Below are 25,570 nucleotides of genomic sequence, written 5' to 3' on the forward strand. Positions count from 1 at the left end.
GGAGGACAGGGGTCAGTGGTGGGGTTGATGGAGTTACGCAACCAGGTAATTTCACTCAGCTTGGTCAAGAGCATCAGATCCGAGCAGACACAGCTAACTGGGATTGTGAATGGCCCACAGGGGCTGAATTCTGCAGCATTCTAGAGGGGCAGGGCTGTGATGCTACCAGTGGATAATATATTTCCTTTGTATTCTTAAAACAATCTCCAACCAAAAAGCAGAGATTCTCAAACATGAATAATATATAAACTCCTTTTAAAATTATAAAATAAAAGGATAAAGAAATTTCTCAACAAAGGGTACTTAATGGAATAATTTGTACTGATGGTCACTACCAACTGCCCGTTTTGGGTAAATGTGATTACCAGGCCAATTAGTGCCGTGCCATTCAGCTAGTAAGAGGAGACGGTGCCCGGATACCTGAGGCCGGCCAAGAACTCCATGACAGTGTTGTAGTTGCCCATGTTCCAGCAGCATTTGGCCACATGCACCAAATATGAGAAGACTTCCCGCTTCTCCTCCATGGAGCCCGCTGTGAGGATCAGCCACGTCACCCAGGAGCTCACCTGGAAAATGCAGAAAGGGGCATTGACTGAAACTATGTCCTTGAAGCTTGATCAATATCTTTTTAAAAAATCAGTTTAGTATCAGAAAATGAAGGACCCAGCCAAGAGACTAAAGTGACACTGTCACTAAAGCTCCAGTGGGATTCTAGCAAAGTCACTTAACCTCTCTGTATTCTTTATCCTCATTTTAAAAATATGGAGGATGAAAGGCAATTCATAAAATCCCTCTTGATCTATAAATTTCCATGAAACTACAAGAAAATAAGGCCTAAGAATAATGATTTAAATATATTTGACTGATAGACAGCAAGATTGAATGCAATCAGTGCACTTGCCCATAAATGAAAGGCACTTATCAGTTGTAAAATACATAATATCAAATGAAAAAATACAAAAATACAAATTTTTGAGCTATATTTTACAAATGCATTATCTATTATGCTCCTCAAAAGATTAAGCAATAATGAGAAGAACAAATACTTATATAGCATTTACCACGTGCCAGGGACTGTTCCAAGCATTTACATATGTTAATTCATTTACCTCTCACAACAGTCATATGAGTCAGAGACTATCATTATCCTCATTTTAGAGAGGAGAAAACTGAGGGACAGAGGGCCTAAGAGACTTGCTCAAAGTCCCCAACAAAGAAGTGGCAAAGCCTGAATTTGAACTTAGGTGTGTGTCCCAGAGGTAGCACTATTAACCACTCACTAAATGCCTAATGTGTTATACACAAACTAATGTTCCCCAGCTCTGGGCCTAATTTCTTCTAACGAGGTTTGTTTTTTCTACTACACAGACTGGAGTATGATACTTAATAATAACCCAATACTAAGACCCCGTTATGATATGCAACCTCAAAATCCTCTGCTTAATCTCTAAGATTATTTTGCTGCTACCTATACTTTGGGGCTTGGACACCAGCGTTCACTTAAGTTACTTAGTCCATCCTGGCTAATGTCTGGGCTGATAAGCTCAATTTTTAACGAAACTAAGCTCTTGTCTTAACCCCACATGGACCATTAGTTGCACTTGGTTCAGTAACAGTTTTGAAATGTGTGTATGGGTCAGGGGGGCGCAACTCACTTCCCTGGCCTGAGTGAGAATGAGGCCTGACCACAGAGTTCATGGTGACTCATGACAAATGCAGGAAAAGAAGTTGAAGGGCCACAGTGTACCGCCGTAAAATGATAGGAATGAATGGCATTTATTGCTGGCAGCAACCACAGAGGGCAGTCCAACCCCATTTTCCAGATCAGGAATCTGTGGCTCATGGGAGATGTGACTTTCTGAGGTCCTAATTCTTGTTGATGTTAAAACCCAGTCTGGCGTTCTTTCATCTGATAAAAGTGGACAGTTTCTTTCAAGCTGACATTGGTCAGGTCCTTCTAAGCACTCAGTAAGAGGATAGAGCTGGAATAGAAGGAAAAGATGCCAAGAAGAGTACCAAAAAATGGTTAAAGGAAAAAACTAAGCAGAAGAGACTGATGCTGAACATCTTTTTCCTCTTCCTATACAGGAACAAATAGGAAAATAGTAGCAACAGGGAGTTTCAGTGATAAATCAGGGTTATGCTTTGGTACCAGCCAGGAGCACTGTAGTTATAACCTGCCTCCTCCCTTCTGAAATTGGCTGAAGCAAAAATATGATGGGCCACCATCCAGCTCTGGGCCCAGCCCAGCCCAGTGGGCTCTGAGCATGCTCCTGTGCTCTCTACCTGCTCTGGACTTGACTATGTCTTCAAGCAACATCAGGGGAATGATTTGGCATGAGACCCCTAGGATGAGCCCGAGTCAAGATTATCCTGCAAAGAATTTAGAGCCTCTTGGGAAAAAGCTAACCATTCATTCCAGTCTCCCAGGACTGCTTGGAGCACACAGGATCCCTCTGGGATGTGCAGGGCCAAGGTCTCCCCTGCAGCTCTAAGCAAGCCCTTGCTCACCATCCCCATGCCGTGTCCCTTCACCTGGGTACCTAGTAAATAGGCTCTAGAGAAGGACATTATTTTGCCAATAGAGAGAGTGTCCTTTGCTGCTTCCACCCAGTTTTTCCTTTAGTGTGATTTATTTTTTATGAGCCCTACCCTCCTGTGGGAATCCACCAGCAAACATTTAGAATCATAAGATCATCAACTCTTTGAACTAGAAATTCAAACCCATCTCCTTACAAATAAAAATGAAATCGTGGGGAGTTAAAATGGTTCCTCAAAGACACCCAATGCATAAATTTGTGCGGCTTCTGCTTATATCTTTCTATGGCTTTAGCTCCTTTTTTTTGTTGTTGTTGAAACTGATGGCAAATCATGTCTCTGGAAAGTCGTGGTTCTTTCAGGCTATTTCAGCATCACACTATGACTTATTAGTCTAGTGGTCTGAAAGGGTTAATTCATCTTCCCTTGGAGAATCCTGCTTCACAGAGCAGGCGCAGACCACCACGTGGTTTGTGTCTTAATCCTGATCAAGCATCCAGATTTATTTCCTATCAGTCAAACGATTTTCCATATACTTTCCCACAATGCTAGGAAAAAAATAGCGATACCATAGTTCACATGGAAACCTAATTTAAACCAACTGTTTCGTCTCCAAGAGTGAGTCCCCAGGGCCTGGCTGTTGAGATTATGTAAGCACTGTTATCATAAACACCCCCTCCCCCCATCATCTGCTTACAGACTTCAGTGACAATACTTATGGCAGCCTAATGTATTCATAACTTCACAGGCATTAATTAATGGGAGTGTCATCACTAATTACAAAAAATAAATGACACAAAAGGGAAACAAGGATTTGGCAACAACTGTAAAATGTTGCCCACAGCATAAACGGCAGTTATGTTTACTAAGTGGAAAATGTGATGTGTTGCCAATCCAGAAAGATCTCCAGGACATAAATCACACAGAAAAATACACAAATCCCATACATATAAAGTACTACAACTCAAGCACAGGGCGCATCCTGAAGTGGAAAGGTGTTACACATGGCATATCATTTTGCCGTATTTTCATTGTCAGCACGGAATAAGGAGAGAACCTGGCCCCTGGCCCAATTCTGTGTGAGTTCCTCCCAGAGGCTCTGTGGTCACTCTGACGACCCTGACCCCTGGGTACATGCCTACAACTCCTCCACAGTTGTTCCTCTCCAGATGTTTTCTTTCTTCCTTCTCTTGCCTTTCTCAGGACTCTTAGGCCTTGCCAAACTGAACAGCCTGCTCTTTCTTCTCATATCAAATACCTCATTGGCATCACGCAAGCTCAGTTTAGAAGGAATGTTCTCCTTCCATTCAAAATGACCTTTCCCTTATCCTCCATGTCCTTACCTTGGCCCACCAGGCCCCTGTCTGTTCTCCAAGCTCACCTGGCTCTCCCCCACACCCTGCTTTTAGGAAGATGACAAAAGGTTTTTTTAACCATCACAGGGATCTTGCACTGGTTGTTCCTTCTAGAAGAAAGTTTACCCTCACCCCCACCCCACTGATGATTTAGCTAACACCTATCCTTAAGGCAGAAATGTCCTTAGACCCTGCAGTCAGGATCCCTGCACTGAGCCCCATGCTGGCTGATCCAGCCGTGCCCCTCTCTATCAAGTGAGAAGCCAGTGGGTGGAGGGAACATGTCTGCCCACCGACTGTGCACCCACTTCCAGATTGTTTACCCCTATAGACTCAGGACTCCTGAATTCAAAGTGCCCATGCCCACTTCTGGGCCTGTTATGGCTTTTTACCAGGATCAGTCCTCCTCAGGGTAGATCATAACTCTAGGCCTGAAGGCTGGCCAAGGGGAAGTAGGGAGGTGGTATGTGGACAGACTTTAAACTTGAGGCCTGCTGTGTCCACACACAGGCATACCCGCTAGTATGGAAAGAAGGTGGGCAGGCCATAGGCTGAAGTCAGGGGCAAGGCTGACTTCCAGAATCTGATGAAAGAATCACTTTATTTTTTTCTTTCTTAAAGATTTATTTATCTTTAGAGAGAGGGGAAGGGAGGGAGAAAGAGAGGGAGTGAAACATCAATTGCCTGCCTCTCGTATACACCCCTGACTGAGGACTGAACCTGCAACCCAGGCATGTGCCCTGACTAGGAATCGAACCAGTGACCTTTCACTTTTGGGACAATGATCAACCAAATGATCCACACAGGTCAGGGCAAGCATCACTTTCTTTAGGAGGCCTACTCTGACTAACTACCTGGGCTGGGTCCATGTGCTGTGTGTTACATGGTGGCCCCATGTCTCCTTGACCTCAGCCTCCCTGCACAGTGAGCACGTGTTCCCCAAAAGGCAGACATCAGGTCTACCTGCTCACCAGCAGCAGTGCCCACCACATAAGTGCTTCATCAGAGCTGGCAGATAAGTAGATGTGATCTCCTCTAGGAAGGCTTTTCTGATGACCTAGCACTTCACATTCAACTTCTTCCTCTTTCTCTCTGACTTGAGTCCAAAGTTACGGCCTGGATTCTCCCCACTGGATGAATTTGCATCTGGCTTATTTTTGTAGTATTTGTGAGCCTGACTCTTTCACATGGGCCTGTTCTGTCTCCCCCACCAGACGTTATGTCCTCAAGGACTGAGACCATCTTTCCCACATCTCCAGTGTGGAGATGCTCGGTGCCTCTGACCATAGGCAGGCCACCCAGAGTCCCAGGAGGCCGTGGGCAGAGAGGATTCTCAGCCTCCAAATGGTCAGGGATATATTTGGGAAAAGGCCTGAATACATCCTACTGCTGTTCCCAGGTCCAGAAAAAGGAGACAAATTACTTTCTGCCAAAAAAGTTTTTGAATTTGCTGAGCAGTTTTCATAGAAAGATGACCCTTTACAGTGGGTATCTGGTTACCCTGATTGCAAAGGCTGGGTTCAAATGGTGAAATCAAAAGAAGACAATGGAAGTCTAGACAAAGTTACTCTCAACTAATTTATGTGCAGTGCACATATGCCTGCCTTCCAAGGAGCTTTACTAAAGCAACCCTTGAATGTGTGTGCATGCACAAGCATGCCACACAATTGACAGACAGAAAGACAGACACACACACACACACACACACACACACACACACACACCTGCCTAGGCAGTACTCCTCCAAATACGGTGCACTGGTATCAGAATCTCTGGCGGTGGCAGCAGGGTATTTGTTTAAATACAGCTTCCAAGGTCTCACTCAGACCTACACACTAGACTCTCTAAAGTGGGGCCCAGAAATATGCATTTTAAAATAACCCCCTGATGGTTCTTATGCACACTTTGGTTGAGAACTCTTCTAGGGGTTCAGCATCCCTTACTGCATCCCCGAGTCCTGCTCAAGCAAGACTGTGAATCTTCATCGCTGTAACTGTGCCCAAGACTGGGGCTGTAACCTATCTGGAACCAGGGAGGAGGAGCCAGGGGCCGGGGTTGCGGCACAGTGCAGCACAGCAGTGGAGAACAGGGCCCTGGAGTTGAGTGGACCTGTGTTCAATTGCCAGGTCCACTGTTCCCTCGTCCAGGTTCCTGAGGCCACCTAACTTGTCAGCCTCAATTCTCTTTTCAGTAAAATTGGAACAATAATATTTACCTCATAAAATTATTGTGAGGATAAAATTGAAGATGGTATCTAAAGATCTCAACAGGATGCCAAGCGTGTAGTCAAGGGCTCAATAAATGTTTACTACTGTGACTACTGCTGCGGCTGCTGTTACTTCTATTAATATTGTTAGCTGAGTTGTAGAGAAGCTGAACTCCGGGAAACAGGACAAAGAAATCCAGAAGAGAGAAATCTGTAAGTCCCAGTTCCTAACTACAAGGAAGGAAAAAGTCTAAGGCTGGACCAGGAAGAATCCATGATTGCCTTGAGAAGGGTTTGTGCTCTGAGCACAAGCCTTTCCTAATAGAAGGATAACATATATTTCCTGTTCCCTGAAGGCTTCCCTGTCCCCTCATTAAGAATAATCTTTTTTTTCTATTTAAATTACTCAATCTCATATACATATATACATATTTATACATATTGTATGTTTATATAGGTATATTTCAGAGAAGGAAAACTCTGACTCCAAAAAACCTCCGCTGCCTTGCGGCATACCTCTTCAGGGGAAAGGCTAAGGGAGTAAACCCCGACAGAAAATCCGGAGCCGGAGTCCCTAAGGTGGTTTGACGTTGTAGTCAACACCGGCAACTCCTGCGGCGCACCTGAAGCCAAGCTGTATTGACTCCGTCTTTCCCTTGGACCCTTCAGCTGCGAAGAGAGGGGGGGTCTGCTGCATGGGCAACAGCAGACCCTCCATATCACCTTGCCCAGGCTCTGTAGCTTCAGCTTCACTGGAGAGGACACTCCAGCGTCATCGCAAGATGTCGATTCAACACGGGAGGAGACAGATACCGTGTCACTCCCGAGTCGGACTGCACAGCCATTCTCGGCGGTGCAGATAGACTCTTAAGAAGCTACACCATCGTCTCTCGAGACGGATGGCTGCCGGCTGCTGCTGCCGGCTATAGGTATATTTCTAGTATTTTGTTCTAGACCAATCTATGCCAACTGTAAGCTCCTTAATGGTAGAGGCCATCACTTACTCACGCTGGGGCCTCAGTACTGAGTCTGCAGTGGCCAGCAAGTAACACACACATCCTCCTTGACATGAGGTGGGTATAGACGAGTCCCTTGAACTCCTTGTCTAGGTTGGCATGGTTCTACCAATGACTGTTTGTTTAGGAGGGACAGAGAAAAAAAAGGAGGCACCTAAAGTGGTTTCTGGAGAAGCCCTAAATACATCTTCCCTTCCCTTCAAATAGTATCACAATTGTCTACAGGACGTTTTTGGTCTTCAAGCTTGACACCATCTGATATAAATTTACATCTCCAACATTAATCTTCAGTGTTGCCTACCACTCCTCTCCCTGACATTCCAATCCTCCTACATTTTGCATCATTTTCTCTTCTCCACCTATTCCTATCTCTATGGTATTGATCAATCTGTTTCTTTGTGCTACGAATATACAGAGGATTTTGTTTGTGTATTTGTTTTGCTTTGGCTGTCTCCAACATCTCTTAGTTGAACCACCCTTTTTCTGTCTTAATCGATACAGATTACATGGGGCTGCTCCTCCCTTGCTTTTAGAGATGGGTATAGTATGACCAAAGATTCAGAAATCATAAACTGTAAAGACATAAAGATAAACTATAAAGATTTGAGCTGTCCTTGCCACAATATCAGCAGAGTCTGCCTGAGAATGAAGTCCACACACACACACACACACACACACACACAAACACACACACACACACACACTGAAGATGGATTTCTTGAGATATTGGTCAGATTTCTGGATCCAGTCCTATTGAATGCCCTGTGAAGATTCCTTATAAGTAAACCAAAAAATTCCCTTATTTTGTCTGAGCATGTTTAGGTAGAGGTGCTGTTAACTTGCCTTGATAAATATATCTGATGACCTTCCTCCTCTAACAAATACTGAGTATCATACACTACACTGGACACTAGTAAACAAGACATATGTGGTATTGGAGCCTTGTGGGAAAAATAACATAAGCAAATAATTAAATAATATGATATTATGATTAGGTAGGTACAAGGCCAACTATACCCATTCATAAGCTACCATCTTTGGAAGTCCAGTCTTTCTACCACTTCTTGGTCCCAGTTGCCCTTCCAAAGCACTTTATTTATATCTCTATAACAGTGCTTATTCTTTCCACAAACAGTTGCTGCATGCCTGTGAATTTGCCAGGAACTATGTTAGGCATGAGGGCAGAAGGGGTTGGAGCAATTATAGGAAAAGTAAGTTAGCATGCTCTGCCTTGCAATTAAGTCAGGTGTATATGTGGACACTTTATCTAAATTGTCAGCTCCTCGAAGACAGAGACCATATTATTCTGGCCATCTTTCTCTTGTTTGCAGAATGCCAACCTTGTAGTTTGTAAAAGAAAGTTGCTTAATTTTCAAATGCTTCAACTAAAAATTCCCCAACTACTCAAAAATTAGGTTCTAAATTCACTAGAATTATTTACTGTTTTTAAAAATATTCTTCTTTATTTTGGTTCCATTTAATCAACAGTTAGTGTCATAAGTTACATGTAAATATTCCAAGATGTGAACTCTAGAGGCTTTGACAAGTCCACAATTCCACATGACATACTTTAAACTGCTTTTTTGTATAAAGAATAAATTCATTAAAAGGTTTGAAAATCTTTTGCTCTTCTACTCCTTGTGATACTGCATGTTTTTAAATTGAGGTATAATTGACATATAACATTCTATTAGTTTCCGGTGTAAAACATACACCTGAATGCTTCCATGTTTGTATATATTGTGAAATGATCACCACAACAGGTCTAATTAACATCCATCACCTTACATAATTACAATTTTTTCTTGTGATGAGGACTTTTAAGATCTACTCTCTTAGCAACTTTGAAATATGCAGCTCAATACTATATTTTTTAAGGTTTTATTTTTTATTTTTAGAGAAAGGGGAAGGGAAGGAGAAAGAGAGGGAGAGAAACATCAGTGTGTGGTTGCCTCTCATGTGCCCCCAACTGCGGACCTGGCCTGCAACCCAGGCATGTACCCTAACTGGGAATCGAACTGGTGGCCCTTTGGTTCACAGGCTGGCACTCAATCCTCTGAGCCACACCAGGAAGGGCTCAATATTATTAACTATAGTCACCGTGCTGCACATTACCTTTCCATGACTAATTCATTTTATAACTAGGAGTTTGTAAATCACCCAGTCCCGACCACGACCCATCTCTTTGACAACCACCAATCTGTGCTCTGTATCTATAAGCTTGGGCTTTTGTTGTTGTTCTTGTTGTTTTTTAATTCCACATATAAGTGAGAACATACAGGTGTCTTTCTCTGTCTGACTTATCTCAATTACCATAACCCTCAAGATCCATCCATGTTGTCACAAAAAATGGCAAGATTTCATTCTTTTTTTGATGGCTATTTACTGTTTTAAAGTCAACTAGGGGAAACGCTTTGATTTAGACATGCAAATACCATTTCTAGTTAAATGAACAGTGAAGAATTGTCAGCAGCTATGCAATATGTGTCATCCTCTCTCAGCCATACTCACTCAAATGCGTTGTTGATTCTGAAACCATTATTAAAAGGTCTTCAAGAGTAAGCCTCATTTCACGCATATTCTTCCCTTTGTAAAAGCATTTATTAGTGTCCTAGCATAGGGTCTTTGTTATTTCATCGCATTTGAACAATGGGATTAGAACCCATGGCTAGCAGTTCCATAAGAAGTCTAGATATAAATGAGTTGTTAGCTCCAAACTATCCTGATCCTAAGGCTGCAGGGTCATTTACGAATCAATTTCTTTTCCTCTTGGAATGATTTTAATAATACTTATGATGACAACAGCTTCCATGTGTTGGGCATGTACTTGTGAGAAGGACACTACTTACTTCATTTAATCCCCTCAGGCCCCATGCCTGGAACTAATACTGTTCCCACTTAACAGATGAGGAAGCTGAGGTTCTGAGTGGCTAGGCTAGCTTGCCCAAGGTTGCACAACCTGTCAGCTAGGAATGAACCAAATCAAAAGTCTGTACTTCTAAACTACCATGCTTTGCTACTTTCTATTTTCTCTTAAGAGCATTATTAGACCGAGTCATGAATTAACGATAGCTTTTAGCCTGATCTACTGAGCAAAGGCTATGGGGAGTTCAGCTGAAAGATATGAGCAGCTGAGTCACAGAGAATGTGGTGTAGGTGCTTGCTGGTTGTTTCCCAATGTTTCTGTTCTGTCACCTGTCCAACTTTCCAAGTTTTCTATGATACAATGAATAGGACAGGGTCTTCCTGAATTAAAGAATCTGGAAGTGAAAGGAGTGTGTGGGAGAAGGCCTGTGAGGGGTTCCATCCCTGCAACTCACCCCTGGAGTCAGCTGGGTGTCCCAAGCAGAAGTTCGAGAGTCAGGAGATGCCTCCCGAAAACCTGCTCCCTGAGCTGCTGTCACCATTGCAGTGGCCCACCCACTTTGCCTGGTCCTGGCAGCCTCTTCTCTCCAGCTGATTTGCAGGACCTTCAGCAAATATATGCTCATTGAGCAAATCTTTACTGAGTGCCCACCCTCAAGGAGCTCACACGCCACTGGGCACTGCTCTGGGGCATGACACTGTCCCTGCCCTGCCAGGAAATGGTGGCATCTGCTCCACCCAGCATGACTGGACCCTTCCCATAACACCTGTAATCTGGCTCCCATGGGTGCTCTCTTTCCTTCTCCTCGCTGGGAATCTCAACTGGGCAGTGCCAGTGGGCATTGAGACGTTGACTCTGTCAGGCTGCTTGTCCTTTTCTTACATAAGTGAAATAATAATGCTACCAAATGCTCTTAGTCTACTTAACTAGTCTTTGTTTTAAATGCTTAACATGTATTCATTTAATCTTAAAACAATCCAATGAAGTATATGTCATTATCACTCCATTTATGGGTGAAATGAAAGCACAGAGAGGTTTAGTCACTTGCTTAAGGTCACATAGCTAGTAAGCTGTGGAGGTAGGATCCCAACCCAGACACCCCAGACTTGGAGCCTATTCTCATAAAATTGTTCTCTGCTGTAGGGAGTCAGTTTTTGATTGCTAGCATTTCCTGGTACTCTGTCCTTGACATTTCTTGGATCTTTTCTTATGCTACCTCCTCTCCTTAGATGACTTTCTTTACTTTCCTGGTTTTACCCATCTCTCTATTGCTATATCTGAATAGCTATCTTTTGTCCTGTATATCCAAGAATCAACTGGCCATTGTCACCTGTAGGGCCCAAAAGCTCCGCAAGCCCAGTCCTTGACTTCTCTTCCACCTTGCATTCCTACGTTCAACTGATGGCCAAGTAGCCTAGACATTGCCTCTTCCAGGAAGCCTTTCATGAACTCTTACATGGTTAATGAGTCCTCAGCATTACATAACTTTATCACCACATTGTGACCATTTTCTCCCTGGCCCTTGCCACTAGGGTTCAAGTTCCTTGAAGGCAGGGATTATTTTATTCATCTGTTTCCCAGCACAAGGTCCAGCAAGAGTGGCAGGTGCTTAATAACTTCTTGTTTTGAATCACGCACAGAGCACAGTAGCCACAGCAGACAACTCCCTGTCGCTGCCGCCATTCTCAGAAGAGTGTCCAAGCACCTGAGTGCCCAGGGTACCTGGGGGCTGCAGTGGGAGAAGTGACTCTGACTGCCCTATCCTGTAATCGCCTTTAAGGTTGCCCTTCACCCAAGAGGCTCAAGAGGCCAGTGCTGGGGATGATACCAGGGGGTCATGACACAGAGGGCCTATTGGTAATTTGGTCCATGACTAGAAGATTCTATTTTCCCTGAGATAATTGGGCATCAGTGACTGAAGGTAGTGGTGGCCTTCTCATCTGCTCTGAAACGGGCAGGGCCCATTCTGAGGTGCCCTGAGTGATGGACAGGAAATGACCTCCCTGCTCACTTAAGTCCCTTGGATGGGGAGGTCATTGGCCACAGGCCACACTGCTGGGGAAAATGGGGAGGAGTAAAGGTTATTTTTCAGGGCCACTGAGAAGGTCCAGGAGGTTCTGAGACTTGCTATGAATAACTCTGGGACCCAGGGCAGGTGGATGTCTGTCAAAGGAAAGTGAAAGTGAGCCCGACAAGTCATAATTTCACTTGTAGAGCCCAATGGCAAATTCTTGCTGACTGCAATCCAGAGGGTGAGTGGGCAACAGGAGCCTAACAACTAAACTGACACTAATGACCAAGCAGGGAGAGAATGGAAGGCAATAAAATGATTTGCATGTGTTAGCATACGTTCCCCTAAAGACAAATCTGTGTGAAGAAACAAAGGATAATGGTATCCCATCCAGATCAATGACTTCCTGGCCCTGCTGGACCTTGGTAGATACAATATAAAAGAGTATTAAGAAGATAATTACATCTGCTGTCTGTGCAGTACATGTGCGTAGGGGTGAGCTTCTCTGAATGAAACTTGTTAGGGAATAAATCTGATGAAAACCAGAATTCTGTTTCTTCAGTTTTCTTGTTCCAGTGGGAACGGGGGCAGGGAGAAGAGGGAGAACACAGGATTTGAAGCCAAAGAAATGTAGGTTCATTCCTTGGCATTATTTTTTTTAACTACTTCTGTGACCTTGAAAAAGTTTCTTACCTTCCCTGAGCCTTAATTTCTCACTCATAAAAGGGGAATAATAAATATTCCATATTATAAAGGGTGTGATGACTAATAAAAAGAGACACCATAAGAGCTTAGAGCAGAGTACACACTCATAAATGACAACTAATATTGATAATTAAAAAAAACAAGCAGCTCTTTCTTCAAGGGCTAGTCTTTGTAGAAACATGGTTGGCTTTTGTATTACAGTGCCAGCTGCTCTTTGCTGTTTAGCAGAGAGGGATTTCCCAAAGATTCAACCCTCAGAAAGAATGAGCCTTCATTTCTTTTAAAGATGCCAGAAAGTAGAGGGAGAGGGAAGGTGGAAAAGGGACAAGAAAAGTTTGAGAAAAAAACATATTAATAGAAAGTCTAAGGAAAGTTGGCAGGGAGGGGTGGGAAACAGGAGATGGAGAAGGAGAATCTGGGCGAGGGCAGCCTGCGGAAGTGGGCGCACTTGGATATGGTGTGGGGGAGGGGAAATGCTTGGAAAAATAGCTGTGAGTGAGTCACAAATAGGTTCCAACAGAGCAACCGCCCTGAGAACCCAAGGCCCTTTGTCCAGGAAACATTAGGGACACCAGACTGCAGTCACAATGATCCAGGGCGGGATTAAACAGTAGCACATGACATTGGCCATTTCAACAACATTCTCACTTTGTGAAAAGGAGGTCATCTTTTGGGGGGAAAGAATAGATCCCAATTCTGAAAAAATGGTACACATAGGGCAAAAATTCTAGGATGTTCAGCACAGGATAAAATTACTCAGTGTGCCTCACCAACTACCTAATCTATAAAAATAAACAATGAGTGTCCTGTGATGACATCACCAAACTGGCTGAATGGTAACTGCCCTGGTGGAGCAAAGCAAAGAACTTGAAGCTGACAGTTGAGAGCATGGAAATTCAATTCGGGAAGTCCAACAACTGCCTAGTAGCCTGAGCACTTCCAAACTGTATTACTCAACACTTCATTTGTCTTGTTTGTTGACTGGCATGCTTATTCATGTGTGCCTATTTCTCTGCAGCTTTGGATTTTGAAATCTTTGCTGCCAGATATTTGATCTGACAATTCTGAATTATTCCCATGTGTTCCACACACAGTAGGCGCTCAATAAATATTCCAGTAGCTGTCGTTATCCCTGTTTGCTCTGAAGACCCAGGCAAAGGTAGGTCAGCAATGTTTTGCAGTAATGTTTCCTAAACTGTGTTCTGGGGACATGTTCTACCAGATGTGAAGTATTTTGTGAAGCAAGTGGCCAGGGCCATACTACTTTGGGAAATGCAGGGATAAATTAAAATTTCTTCACTGGCAGGATTTCTTGGAGCTTTAAATATGTTAACGTGTGTGGTAAATCTCCAAGAAGGAGCTAATATTCCGACTTTTCCATATTCTTCTGATATGTAATTTTTTTCAAAGGAACACTAACAGCTATCTAGAAAGATTTTGAAATATTGGCACTTGGTCTTTCCACACTCCACTGGCAATTCTGGACACCTTTCCTTGCATTGGCCCAACCTGATAACACATCCCTTCATCTCCAGGAACTGTATGGTGTGAGTGGACTTTGGGAGGTAGAAATAGTCAGAAATGGCAGCTTACAGTTTTATAACTGGTATTATAAATTCAGCGTCAATACATCATTGGAGGAATTCTAAAACCAAGACATGGGAAAATCTTTCTTGTAATCCAAAAGGAGGAGATTAAGGCATGTGCACAACTATTATTTCATAGCCAGGGTTGTCATGAGGAAAGAGCCGGGAAGACTACCTTTTAGGCATGTGGTTCTACTACATAAAGTGACAACTAATAAATCAGAGAACCTTAACTGTTATTTAGCCCATTCCCCTTATTCTAAGAACCAGAGAGGTTAGGTGATTTGCTCAAGGTCACTCAGCTAGTCAGTGGCAGTGCCAGGGCTAGAGCCCAGGTCCCCTGACCTCAGAATATCCTATAGTTACAACCTGCTGGGCTTCCATTATCTGGTGAGGAGGATTGCTTTGCTACCTCTCACTCAGTCCCTCCACCTGTGGGTCCTCAGAGGCGGGTTCATCCAAGTGAACAAGGGGTGCATGCCAGGTAGGAGCTAACCTGGTCTGCTGGTGAGAAGGAGAGCTGGGAGCTGCAGGAATTGCTATAGACACTAACTCAGATAGCCTAAAAGATGGTGGCAGTGAGTCCTAGTTGGGCAAAACCCAGAAAACTAAAGGGAGAAGAGTCAGGGCAATGGAAACCAGAGTGCCCAGGACAAGGCCTGCCATGTCGCAGCCCTAAATGGAGACCTGCCTGCAGTTTCAGATACACTGAGGCTTGAACGTGAGCCGAGAGGGGACTCCAGCAGTGTTTTGCAGATGGGGCTATGGAAGGGAAAGGGCCCAGGAGAATGCAGATTTTGGGACAGAATTCTAGAAGGGAAGCAGGAAGGAAAACGTGAAAGAAACACCAAAGGTTGGTGCGGTTGCTAGTTGTCTTCATTAGGGATGAAAGGAGAAGTCAAAGAAAGAGGCAGGAAACCTCCTCTGCTTCCATGAGGAGAGGGGGCTGGCAGGGACACCCCTCCTGGGAAAATTCCTGCCAGGATCAGTTTCCAGAAGGGAGAGAGCAGCTGCTCACTGGTGGTGGCAGCAGCGGGTTTGGGCTGGGGACCCTGATTAACAACTCCGTGGGCACAAACCAAGGGATGGAAGCTGTAGAAATTCAAAACTTTGGATGTGGGGAGGCTGAGGTGAGAGGAGATTTATTTTGGAGATGGGCCCATGCGGCTGGCAGGACTTTGGAGTGATTTTGCTGAATGGGCTAAAGTTAAAGTCTGTTCATTTTCTACAGGAGAGCCAGATAAAGAAGTTTGTGGGCGTTGACAGTTTTTGAGGTATGTTTACAGTTTCTGTAAGTTCCTATGAGTTGATGAGAGTTGAGTGCATAATATAAAACAAAGAATATATGAAAACCAGATATTTTTACATAAGGTTGACAAAAAGATTTCTTTTTATTTTACGCTAATTTTCTAAGCGCTGGAAAACACAGTAAAAAACTTGAATGTTTTAGTCAAATATTTTTTCTGAAACAAAATTGATAGGCATTTTTTTTTCCTTTTAACTCTTAATGAATGCACTATAGCCTTTTACCTAATATATCTAACACCTGTAGCATATAAACTCAGGCCTAGATTTCCTAAAAATGCTGGACGTGTTTTAGTGTTTTAATGATAAAACCCAGATATCCTGTTTTACATGCCTTGGAAGAAAAGAAACACACAGCCTTACAAAGAACATTCACCATTTTAAATCTGATTAAACTCTATGCCAAACAAGGACTGGAAAGAGTATGATGTTTGTACAAACAATCTTTTAAAAAGTATTTTTCAAATGCACTTAAACGTTCTGGAAAACTCCTGAAATGTGAACAAGCAATATTTATTTACATTCCACCCCTGCACTTGAGTATGGTTTGGGGTCATGTTTTGGCGCTTGTGGTAGGAGTCATGGTAATGACCGTCCAATCTGTGTTTCGAGGTCCACATGGAAGGAACCCCACTTTGATCACTTATACATATGACATACTATTTAGAGCCTGGTGGTTCCTAAATGTGGCTTGGTATCAGAACCACCATGAGAGTTTCTCTAAAATACTGAATTTCAGACTTCACCATGGAGCATCTAATTCAGCAGATCTGGGAAAGGAGGTAGGAATTTATTCTTTTACAAAGTTCTCCCAAAGTGATTCTGATAGAGCTTGGAACTGTTGATGCAGGCCCTGGCCGTTCTTTCAAGTTTGCTTAAATGTGCACAGGATTCATTGGGGATTTTGCTAAAATGCAGTTTCTGCTTCAGTAGGTCTGGGGTGTGAATGGTGGTGGAAGAGTTTGCATTCCCAACAAGTTTGCCACGCATTGCTGCTGTTGCTGCTGTTGCTGCTGCTGCTCCTGGGCTGGGGAACCACGCATTGCATGTCGTTCTCAGCTCTCTTTAGTCTCTTCCAATCTGGAATAATTCCTCCATATTTCCCTCTTTCATGTCCTCTGCAGTTTCAAAGATTTCAGGCCTCACGTTCTAGAGGAGGGTCCTCAACTTGGATCCACCGGGTATTTCCTTGTCAGCAGATGTACGTTACGCTGTCCTGGCAGGAATGCCTCAGAACAAAGCCATGCTTGGCTTGGTGCGTCACATCAGTGGGCACATGATGTCAACACTTCACACCACTTGGTCATAGGAAGCTGGATCATGCAGCCAGGGTTCTGCACCACCAAGCCCCATTTGACCCTGATAATTGATTATTATTTTGTGAGGAGATATTTCTAATTGAACTGAAATCCTGCTTTTCATCAACCCTCAGTGCACCTGCATTCTATTAATTATTACCACCTGGATCAACTACTTGCCCTATGATGGCTGGCAAACGGTGATTTATATTTCCACCATAGTATTAGTTGCATTCTTTGGTAAGAACAAGCTTTCCTTTCTCATTAATGTATGTATGTATGTATATATACATGCATATATATTTATTTTTTTAAATATGCATAGACTCATGGGTTGAAATTTTTTTCATTATATTGGAATTTAAGAATATCATAATGAAGCTGAAATTGTCTCAAAGTGGCTCCTGGGTCCTTTTGACCTATCTCCATCATCACCTAACTTCTTAGTAAGTAAGCATTTCCTTACTTCTTAGTATAAGATGTTTCATTCTTACCTTTACTATTCCTAAGGAAGGCTAGTCATCCCTTGTAAGTGGTTCAATGCTGCCTTACGTTTAAGCTACAATGGTTAGTAAATTCATAATTGTAAAATTGAATTTGACTTCTTAAATTAAAACATTTAATAACACAAAATTAAACATTAAAATGCTTGAGAGAAAGAGAGAGAGAAACTTTAAAGTTGTGAAGATCTTTACTGGTCACTTAGTCAAACGGTTTCAAATGTTGGGACCCCAAAACTTTATGGGGATGCATAGGATACAACACTGACTAAGCAGAGCTGCTCTAGGTAAGAAGTGGGGCAAAGTCTCCTTAAAGAATATCCCCTAGGGTTCTTCAGAGCATCACTCCAATACCACTATTCTGGTCTAACCCTTCAATCTCTAACCTAGGAGAAAGCTTGCTTTACTGACCACTTTACTATTTGCTAATAGCAGTTTCAAATGTCTAGCCACATAGATTTGTTCACTATCTACTGTTGGTTGATACATGCCCAGGAACCGCCCATGGGGCTAGGCTGTGTATCTCAACAGATTTCAGGATTCTCACATTCCTTCTGAATTATTATAAAGAGATATCACAGAATAATACTGAAAGTAAACTAGAATTGAAAAAGTTAAAAAATACACGGGAAGGTCCAAAGTTGCGAGTAAATATATACATTATTGGGTTGGTCAAAAATTCCATTTAGGTTTTTCCCATAAAATAAAAGACACATTTTTCATTTTCACCAATAGCTTTATCGATTTGGATATTTTGAGCATGTCAGCTATCTCCTGGTACTGGGTTCTAGTGGGTAAAGGTCAGGGGTGCTGCTGAACATCTTCCAATGCATAAGACAGCCCCACAGCAAAGAATTATTTGGCCAAAATATCAACAGTACCAAGAAACTTCATAAAGCTCTTTTGACACATTCAATCAGTCACAGCACCTTCTCCACACACTGAACAAATCATTTTGTTTTTTTTTTTCCAGCAGCGTTTTTCTCTTTTTGGAAATAATAAAGCATAATATGCTGAAAATATTGCATATCTTCTTTCATATTCAGCATTAAAATGGCTGCACAAAAATTTATCAATTTTGATTTTTTTTTATGCACACTGATATGACAGCTGTCACAATACAATCTAAAAAAATCATTTTAAATTAAGTTAAAGACAACTAAGCACTACTAGAGCCATCATACAGAAAAAACTAAATGAACTTTTTGGCCAACCTAATATATACTTTAATTATTAAAAGAAGATAAGCGTGAATTATGATCTCCTTCATCCCTATAATGTGGACACAATTTACCACTAGGTATTTTCAGGATCAAACTGATATTTTGATATTTTTATGAATAAAAGTACATACTGCAAAAAAAAAAAAAGATTGTGTTGCATAGAATTGGCCCATTGATGGCACAATTCTAGCTGTTCACAGGAGAAACAGGATGACCTAGATTCCTATCTTTTAACTTGTCCTTAAGTCATTTCAGTATGGCATTGAGGTGAAAAGGATATTCACACAATTGCAAATAGAAAGAGACATATTTACATGAGGGCAAAAGAAAAAATGAGAAACAACTCAACTGTCTTTCAATGATGGAAGAGTAGCGTCCCCAGCAGCATAATACAGAAAAATGAAAAGAATCAATCACAGCTACATACATTAACATGGATGCATTTCAAAAACAAGGTTGAGTGAAAGAACAACTCAGAAAAGAACACTTACGATTTGGTCAAAACCTACCAATGACCTCCCATATCATTCTGGTTAAAACTGAAAGTCCTTACAATGGCCTACAAAACTTTATACCATCAGGCTGTCTGACCTCACCCACTACTGCTCCCCTTCATTCCTCCACAGCCTTCTCCACCCCAGCCACACTGACCTTGCTACTCCTTGAATGTGCCAGTCATGGTCCCACCCCACCCCCATCTCCTCAAGGGCATTTGCACTTACTGTTCCCTCTGCATGACTGCTCTTCCTTCAGGTATCCAGATAGCTTGCTCCCTCAACTCCTTCCTGTCTTAACTCACAAATGAATATTTCAGCGAGGACATCACTTCCTAGCCTACAGGTTACAACAATAGCCACTCTTACCCAACATGCCCCATTCGTCTTCCCTGTTTTACTTCTCTCCCTAGCACTTATCCTGCCATATACTTCACTTATTATCTGTCTCCACCTAACTAGAATATAATCTCTGTGGGTAGAAAATTTTGCTCATTTTTCCACTGCAGCATCTCTAGACCCTAGAACAGTGCCTGGCACATAGTAGGCATTCAAGACATGTTTCTGGATGAAAGACTGAGTGAACAAATGAGTGATATTTCAGGAGGTGTCAAGAAGCAAACAAAAGTGCTGGCTGACTGATGACAGGAGGAAGAGACCATTTCCAATTTCGCTGGACCAGAAGAGCCCTTTTTGGCAGTCTGCCTCTGACATATAATTCTAGCGGACAGATAAACTCATTTAGGAATCTGGGGGATGCAGCTTGGGGCTGCTCATCCTGGAAAGAGAGTTATGATATTGCCCTCCTCACAACAAAACGTTTTAAAGAAGCTATGGCACATCTGTTTCCGGGTCGAGACGGCCAACTGGCACCTTCATCTCAGATTCCTGCCATGGAGTCTTCTCTTAACTAGTTATTTAACAAACGTTTGTGGAGCAACGTCTAAGTGACAGGACTGCACCAGGGCTTTATGTGCTTAACTTGACTCTTTCTGTGAAACAGACCTTTAAACATTTACTTGCATGCAACTGCATTTCACCTTCATTTTCCCTCTCTCTCCCCCTCCCTCCTTTCCTTTTCTTTTTCTCCTCTTCCCAGGTTCTTGGCTTAATATTTATTATTTTAAGCAATACATGGTTTTTGGAAAAAAACTGAACAATATAGCATTCTATGCAATGGAAAAGGAAATTTCCTCCTTCCTTTCCTCACTAAAGATCACTATAATAATAAAATGTATCAGTCCTCTCTATAGGTAGATAGGTGAGTGCGCCTGGGGGAACAGAAAGGTGGTAAAAAGGAGAATAACTTCCACAAACCTGAGTTACTTTTTTATGTAGAAGGACTTGCCAGGAATCTCAGTTTTCAACTGTCTGTAGCATGTCACGCTTGTCAAAAGCTTGGCTGAGGGAACTGGTATTCAAGAATGTTACAGGTCATACCAGACATTCATTCCTTAGATATTCTAAGTTTTATCCATGTGTCAAGTAAGACTGCCAGGAAGCAACACACCTGGACTAGATTATCTTAGCTCTCTGCATCCATACCTTCAGAGAGCTATGCTTTTTATTTATGTCCTTTCATTGAGAGTTAGTATAAAATATGGCCAGAAGGAGACTGTTTCTGCAAATGTTTTTGTCCTCAAAACTACTTTTGAAGGACACAGGGACACACACAAGCTTTCCTCTCAGAGTTTGGCTTGGATTTTCTGATGACCTAGTGTGCTGCTGCTGCTTCGCCTCCTTTCTCTCCTTCGTATTCTTTTCCCTCATCTCCACACTTTTTCTTTTCAGATAACGAGAACACTATAACCCATCATCTCTCTGTTTTTGCCTAGGCTGCCAGGAAGCGCTCACTGACTTTTGAATCAATAGTATCAGTTTTTTTCTCCTTAGGCATGCTTCCTCATATCATTCTGGCCTTTTTACTCTACTGTTTTCAAAAGCTTCTTGAGATTTTTTGTTTCTTTTTTTGCAAGGAGGAGACACACATTAACGCTCTAATGCTGACATTTTACAATTTCCTGGTACGGAAAATAAGGTCCAGAGAGTTTCCCTTTGCTAAGAGCCACAAACAGCTGATTAGCAGAAGCTTTCAAACTAAATCCGAAGGGTTCCCACCCTTTTCCTGCCCTATGTTGTTTCATATTAAAAACTAATACTTCTGTCTTCACATGTGATATTCACTCAGCTTGATTTCCTTTGTGCTCTGCTTTTGGGGGAGAAGCCGAGGTTGTGGCCTGTTTTATTCCCTCCCTACTTATCACCATCAAAGCACCAGGTGGACAGAGTCCAGCAGGGAGGGAGCTACCTTCTCGAGGCCCAGCTCCAGCAACCCTAAAAAATCCACTTGGGACTTCAGACATAAGAAAGGAGATATAGACAATATATATTTAGGAACTGAGGCATCTCTGAGTATTATATTTTTGTTGTAGAGTGTGGGATCACCTCGAAGAAGGACATAATGAGTTAAGTGCAAGCTGAAGAACTCTACATTTTGAAGTTTAAGAATATAGAAGCTTATAGTCTCAAAGGAAGTATAATTGGTTAGATTTACAATAATCATTTCCACTTAAAACATTAATATGCAGTAAAAATTCCTATTTGTACTTTATGTTTTCTTGTATGTAAAAATATGGCAAATCTCAAAATGGGTCTAGGAGTGCGAAGCTATACAAATACTTAGGGAAGACTGACAGGTGTCCACTTGCTGTGGAGGAGGGGTCACAAGTCGGGGGGAACACAGAGCATGACGAGTCATGGTCTGCCTGGAGTGTCACTATGTGGGGCAATCAGACTGGGATGCAGCTCTCCCACATACCAGCTGGATGAACCCTGACATATTTTCTCAGTTCCTTGAGTCACTGTTACTATCTATAAAATGGGAACAATAGGACTGTGCAGAGGATTTAATACGGCTGCAAGCATGAAGTACACAGTGCAGTGTTGACTTAAGTGCCCACTAGCTGTAGTACTACCATTACTGAGACAGGTTCGAGCAACTATTGTAGGCAGTCAGTAACTATTTAACTTAACCAGCTAGGCAAGAGTCATCAGGAAAAACCTGAGGGGACACAGTTGTCATTAAATGTACTGAAAGAGGTGCTGGGGACATTTAGCTGAGGACAGACTTAATTCTCTGGGATGGAGGCAGCTGCAGAGGTGACAGGTTCAGGCTGAAATTGTGATTAGCTAGACTTCTGTAAGGGTAAATGAAATCAAGCAGTAAATTCTGTACCTGGTAATTGTCTAACGTTGCTGGACTTAGCTTATAGCCAGGCGCCAAGGTTTCTTCATGTTGTCAGTAAGTCATAAATGGCCAGCTGAGCATATAATGGGCCAAAGTGCCCCTAAAGGGTAACAATGGGGAAAGACTACAGTCCTAAGGTCAGAGCCCAGGGAGAAAAAAACCTTCACTGAGAGGTCGGCAGCCCTGAGTCTTGAGGGTTGGGGAGCATTAGCTTCTTTGGGGGGTGGCAGCAAAGTTATGGCTCAGTTTCATCACAAATAGTGATTTGGATATGAATGTAAAAACATCTTGCCAGAAACTTTCTGTTACAGGAAGCTCACTAGAAAGCAATGAATGATTAAACTACTACATATCCTTTAAAGGCATCGCTATTATCTTAGGGAGGGGGAAAGGGTACTCATGGCCAGGAATAAATTAAGTTGATAAAAAGAATATGGAGTTTCCTCTTGGTCTAAAATATCTTGATTGACCGACTGAGATGGTCCAGATGTTTGTATATGGACATATTCTACACACTATGGTTACATTATACAAATATTGGGCTCTATAACATTTGTTGATTTAATTTGTACAAGTTGCTCCTATTTGTTAACTTGAAAAAGAAAACTAAATAACATGTAAGAGAACTAAAACCAAGTTGGATTTTTAAAAAAATTAACTTGGCATAAAGGGGCATGTGATTTTGTGCCTGATATTCTGATTAAACATCTGATGGATTTCTTTTTCAAACCAATTTCTTCCCCACATTTCTTGAAGTTTTAGAAAAGAAATGCCCTCCAAATATCTATGGTCATTTTTCTTTTGGGGGACCTCAATGAGCAACAGTAAAAAAATCACAATATTAAATATTTCATTTGAAGCTCACAAATTTCATTGTGTTCCCTTGAAAGGACTTATCATGTTTAAAATTTTATCAACATTAAACTGAAATTGCTAAGAGAATATTTTTTTCAGTGGGGCAAAGTGTTCTATATAAACACATAAAATTTTTGGTCTTTGTATTTCTTGTTTTGTGAGGAGATAACTTTTTTAAAAAGTAAACTTTATATTTTAGAATACTTTTAGATTTACAGAAGAATAGCATAGATAGCACAGAGAATTTCCACATACCCAGGGCCCAATTTTCCCCTTTATTAATGCTTTCAGTTAATATGGTACATGTGTCACAATTAATAAAACAATATTGGTAGATTATTATTAACTGAGTTTCATACTTGGTATCCATGTTTTCTCATTTCTACTGAGAAAAAACTGAGTAAAGTCTTAAAGTTAGTTAATAATAATCTAGTAATATTGTCTTGCTGCATTCTCTCTACTTGCATCCAACCTTACTTTCCCATGTGGTCCCTCGAGGTGTGCAGAAAACCTCCTGTCGGACCCGCGAGCAATAAACTTCTCTATTTCACTTTCCCTTGCTGTCTTTTTTGTATCAGGGCTCACTATATGATATCCTAGGCTTCTATTTGACAAATTTTAATTCGAGAAAGTCACAACAGACTATAATCTAATACTATTTTATGTTGTTGCTCAAATTGTTCCAGCTTTGGCCCCTGTGTCTCTGTGACAATTCCCCTTCATTGTGGGGTTTTGGGAACCACTTCCTTACATTCTAGCACCACTAAGTGCTCCAGGTTCATTTTGTGTATTTCCTGCCCCAGTCTCAGAATCAGCCATTTCTCCAGGAAGCCCGTTATTGGAGAATGGTATTAGAAACCAAGATCTGGGGGCTAGGTGTGCTTATTGCTCCTGGGGTGTCAGTTGTTTATAGGCACTTTCAGATGACAAAGTAAGGAAATATATATGTGCATGCTAACCCATGAATATATACATATCTATAAATATTTCTACATGTAACCATCTGTATATGACATTAAACATTAGTTCATACTGATGTCAAGGAGAAAACCTTTTGTCATTGTTTCTTATGCCTTTCCATGTTTCTAACATGGAAAAAAGTAAATCTCAAATTTGAAAAAAAATAAGTTGAAATGATTGCTTTTATTATCAGTTTTCCTGCCTACCCTTCCCACCTCCACTGGGACATTTTAGACAACCAGTGCTCTCAGTTGCTGCAGTCAGCCTGAATGCCTTAGCCTGGGGACAATGCCTGGTCAGGTCCGCATTTATTTCTCCCATAGCATGTCATACCATCTGTCCTGCTGATTCCACTCCTGCTGACATCCATCACATTGGGTCACTGTTCTTTACAAAATTGACTCACACTTGATGATTTACCTACATCTTGGTCACTTATCTGCTTCTGTGAAAATTTTGAAGACTGGAGTCAAAACAAATTCTAGAACACATCTAAGGCAAACCTTTTGCTGCTTTAGACTTGCTGTAATGCCCTTTTTCTGCCAAGATGTGGAGGGAGGGGTGTGTGCGAAACATTTAGCTCATGTGGGAAACAAGTTTTACATGTAACAGAGCATGATCATTATCATCAGAGGCAACAGTATTTCTTACTTAGGTATAGCACTTTAGAGTTTACAAGTGCTTCTGCTTAGGCTGTTTCTCTTTTATTTCTATCTAACAACTCTGAGAGAGAAGATAGGGATGGCTGTTCCATTTACAGATGAAAAAACTGAGGTTTATGCTGGTGAGAATGCAGAGCAACTGGAACTCTCACATCTTGCTGGAAATGCCAAATGATACACACACTGCACAACACTTTGCAAAATAGTATAGTATTTACCCAAGCGGAATGAAAATTTTTATCTACCTATTTGAGGATGTTTTTAGTGACTTAATTCATAATTGCAAAAAACTAAAAATAACCCAAATGCCCTTCAACTGATGAGTGGATAAATAAACTGGAATGAATATAAGTACAGTGGAATACTACTCAGAACTAATTACTGGTAAGTGAAATGACAACGATTCATTTAGCATAATGAATTTCCAATGCATTATGCTAAATGAAAAGCCAGGCTCAAAAGGCTATTTACTGTAAGATTCTATTCATATGACATTCTCAAAAAGGCAAAAGAATAAAGAGGAGTTAGATCAGTAATTCCCAGAAGTTTGCAGTAGAGGAGGAGATTGACTACAAAGGGGCAAAAGGAACTTTTGGAACAAGGGAAATATTCTCTATTTTGATTGTGGTGGTCATTATACAAATGCATGCATTTGTCAAAACTCAAACTGTACACCAAAAGGATGAGTTCTACTGTATGTAAATTATACTTCCATTTAAAAAAGGAAAGAAGATAAATTAAAA

The 25,570-nt window shown here is 41.7% G+C and overlaps 1 protein-coding gene across 1 annotated transcript in view; it reads right to left on the minus strand.

The window, feature by feature from the left end:
- PLCE1 (phospholipase C epsilon 1) overlaps positions 1-25,570 on the minus strand; it is a 294,291-nt gene that overhangs the window by 79,069 nt on the left and 189,652 nt on the right. The window contains exon 4 of the mRNA XM_090277947.1: positions 421-566. Coding sequence (XP_090134073.1) covers positions 421-566 — 146 coding nt within the window. The remainder of the gene's footprint in view (positions 1-420; positions 567-25,570) is intronic.

Source organism: Furipterus horrens, unplaced genomic scaffold, assembly GCF_987537825.1.
Source record: "Furipterus horrens unplaced genomic scaffold, mFurHor1.1.pri manual_scaffold_5, whole genome shotgun sequence".
Classification (NCBI taxonomy): Eukaryota; Metazoa; Chordata; class Mammalia; order Chiroptera; family Furipteridae; genus Furipterus; species Furipterus horrens.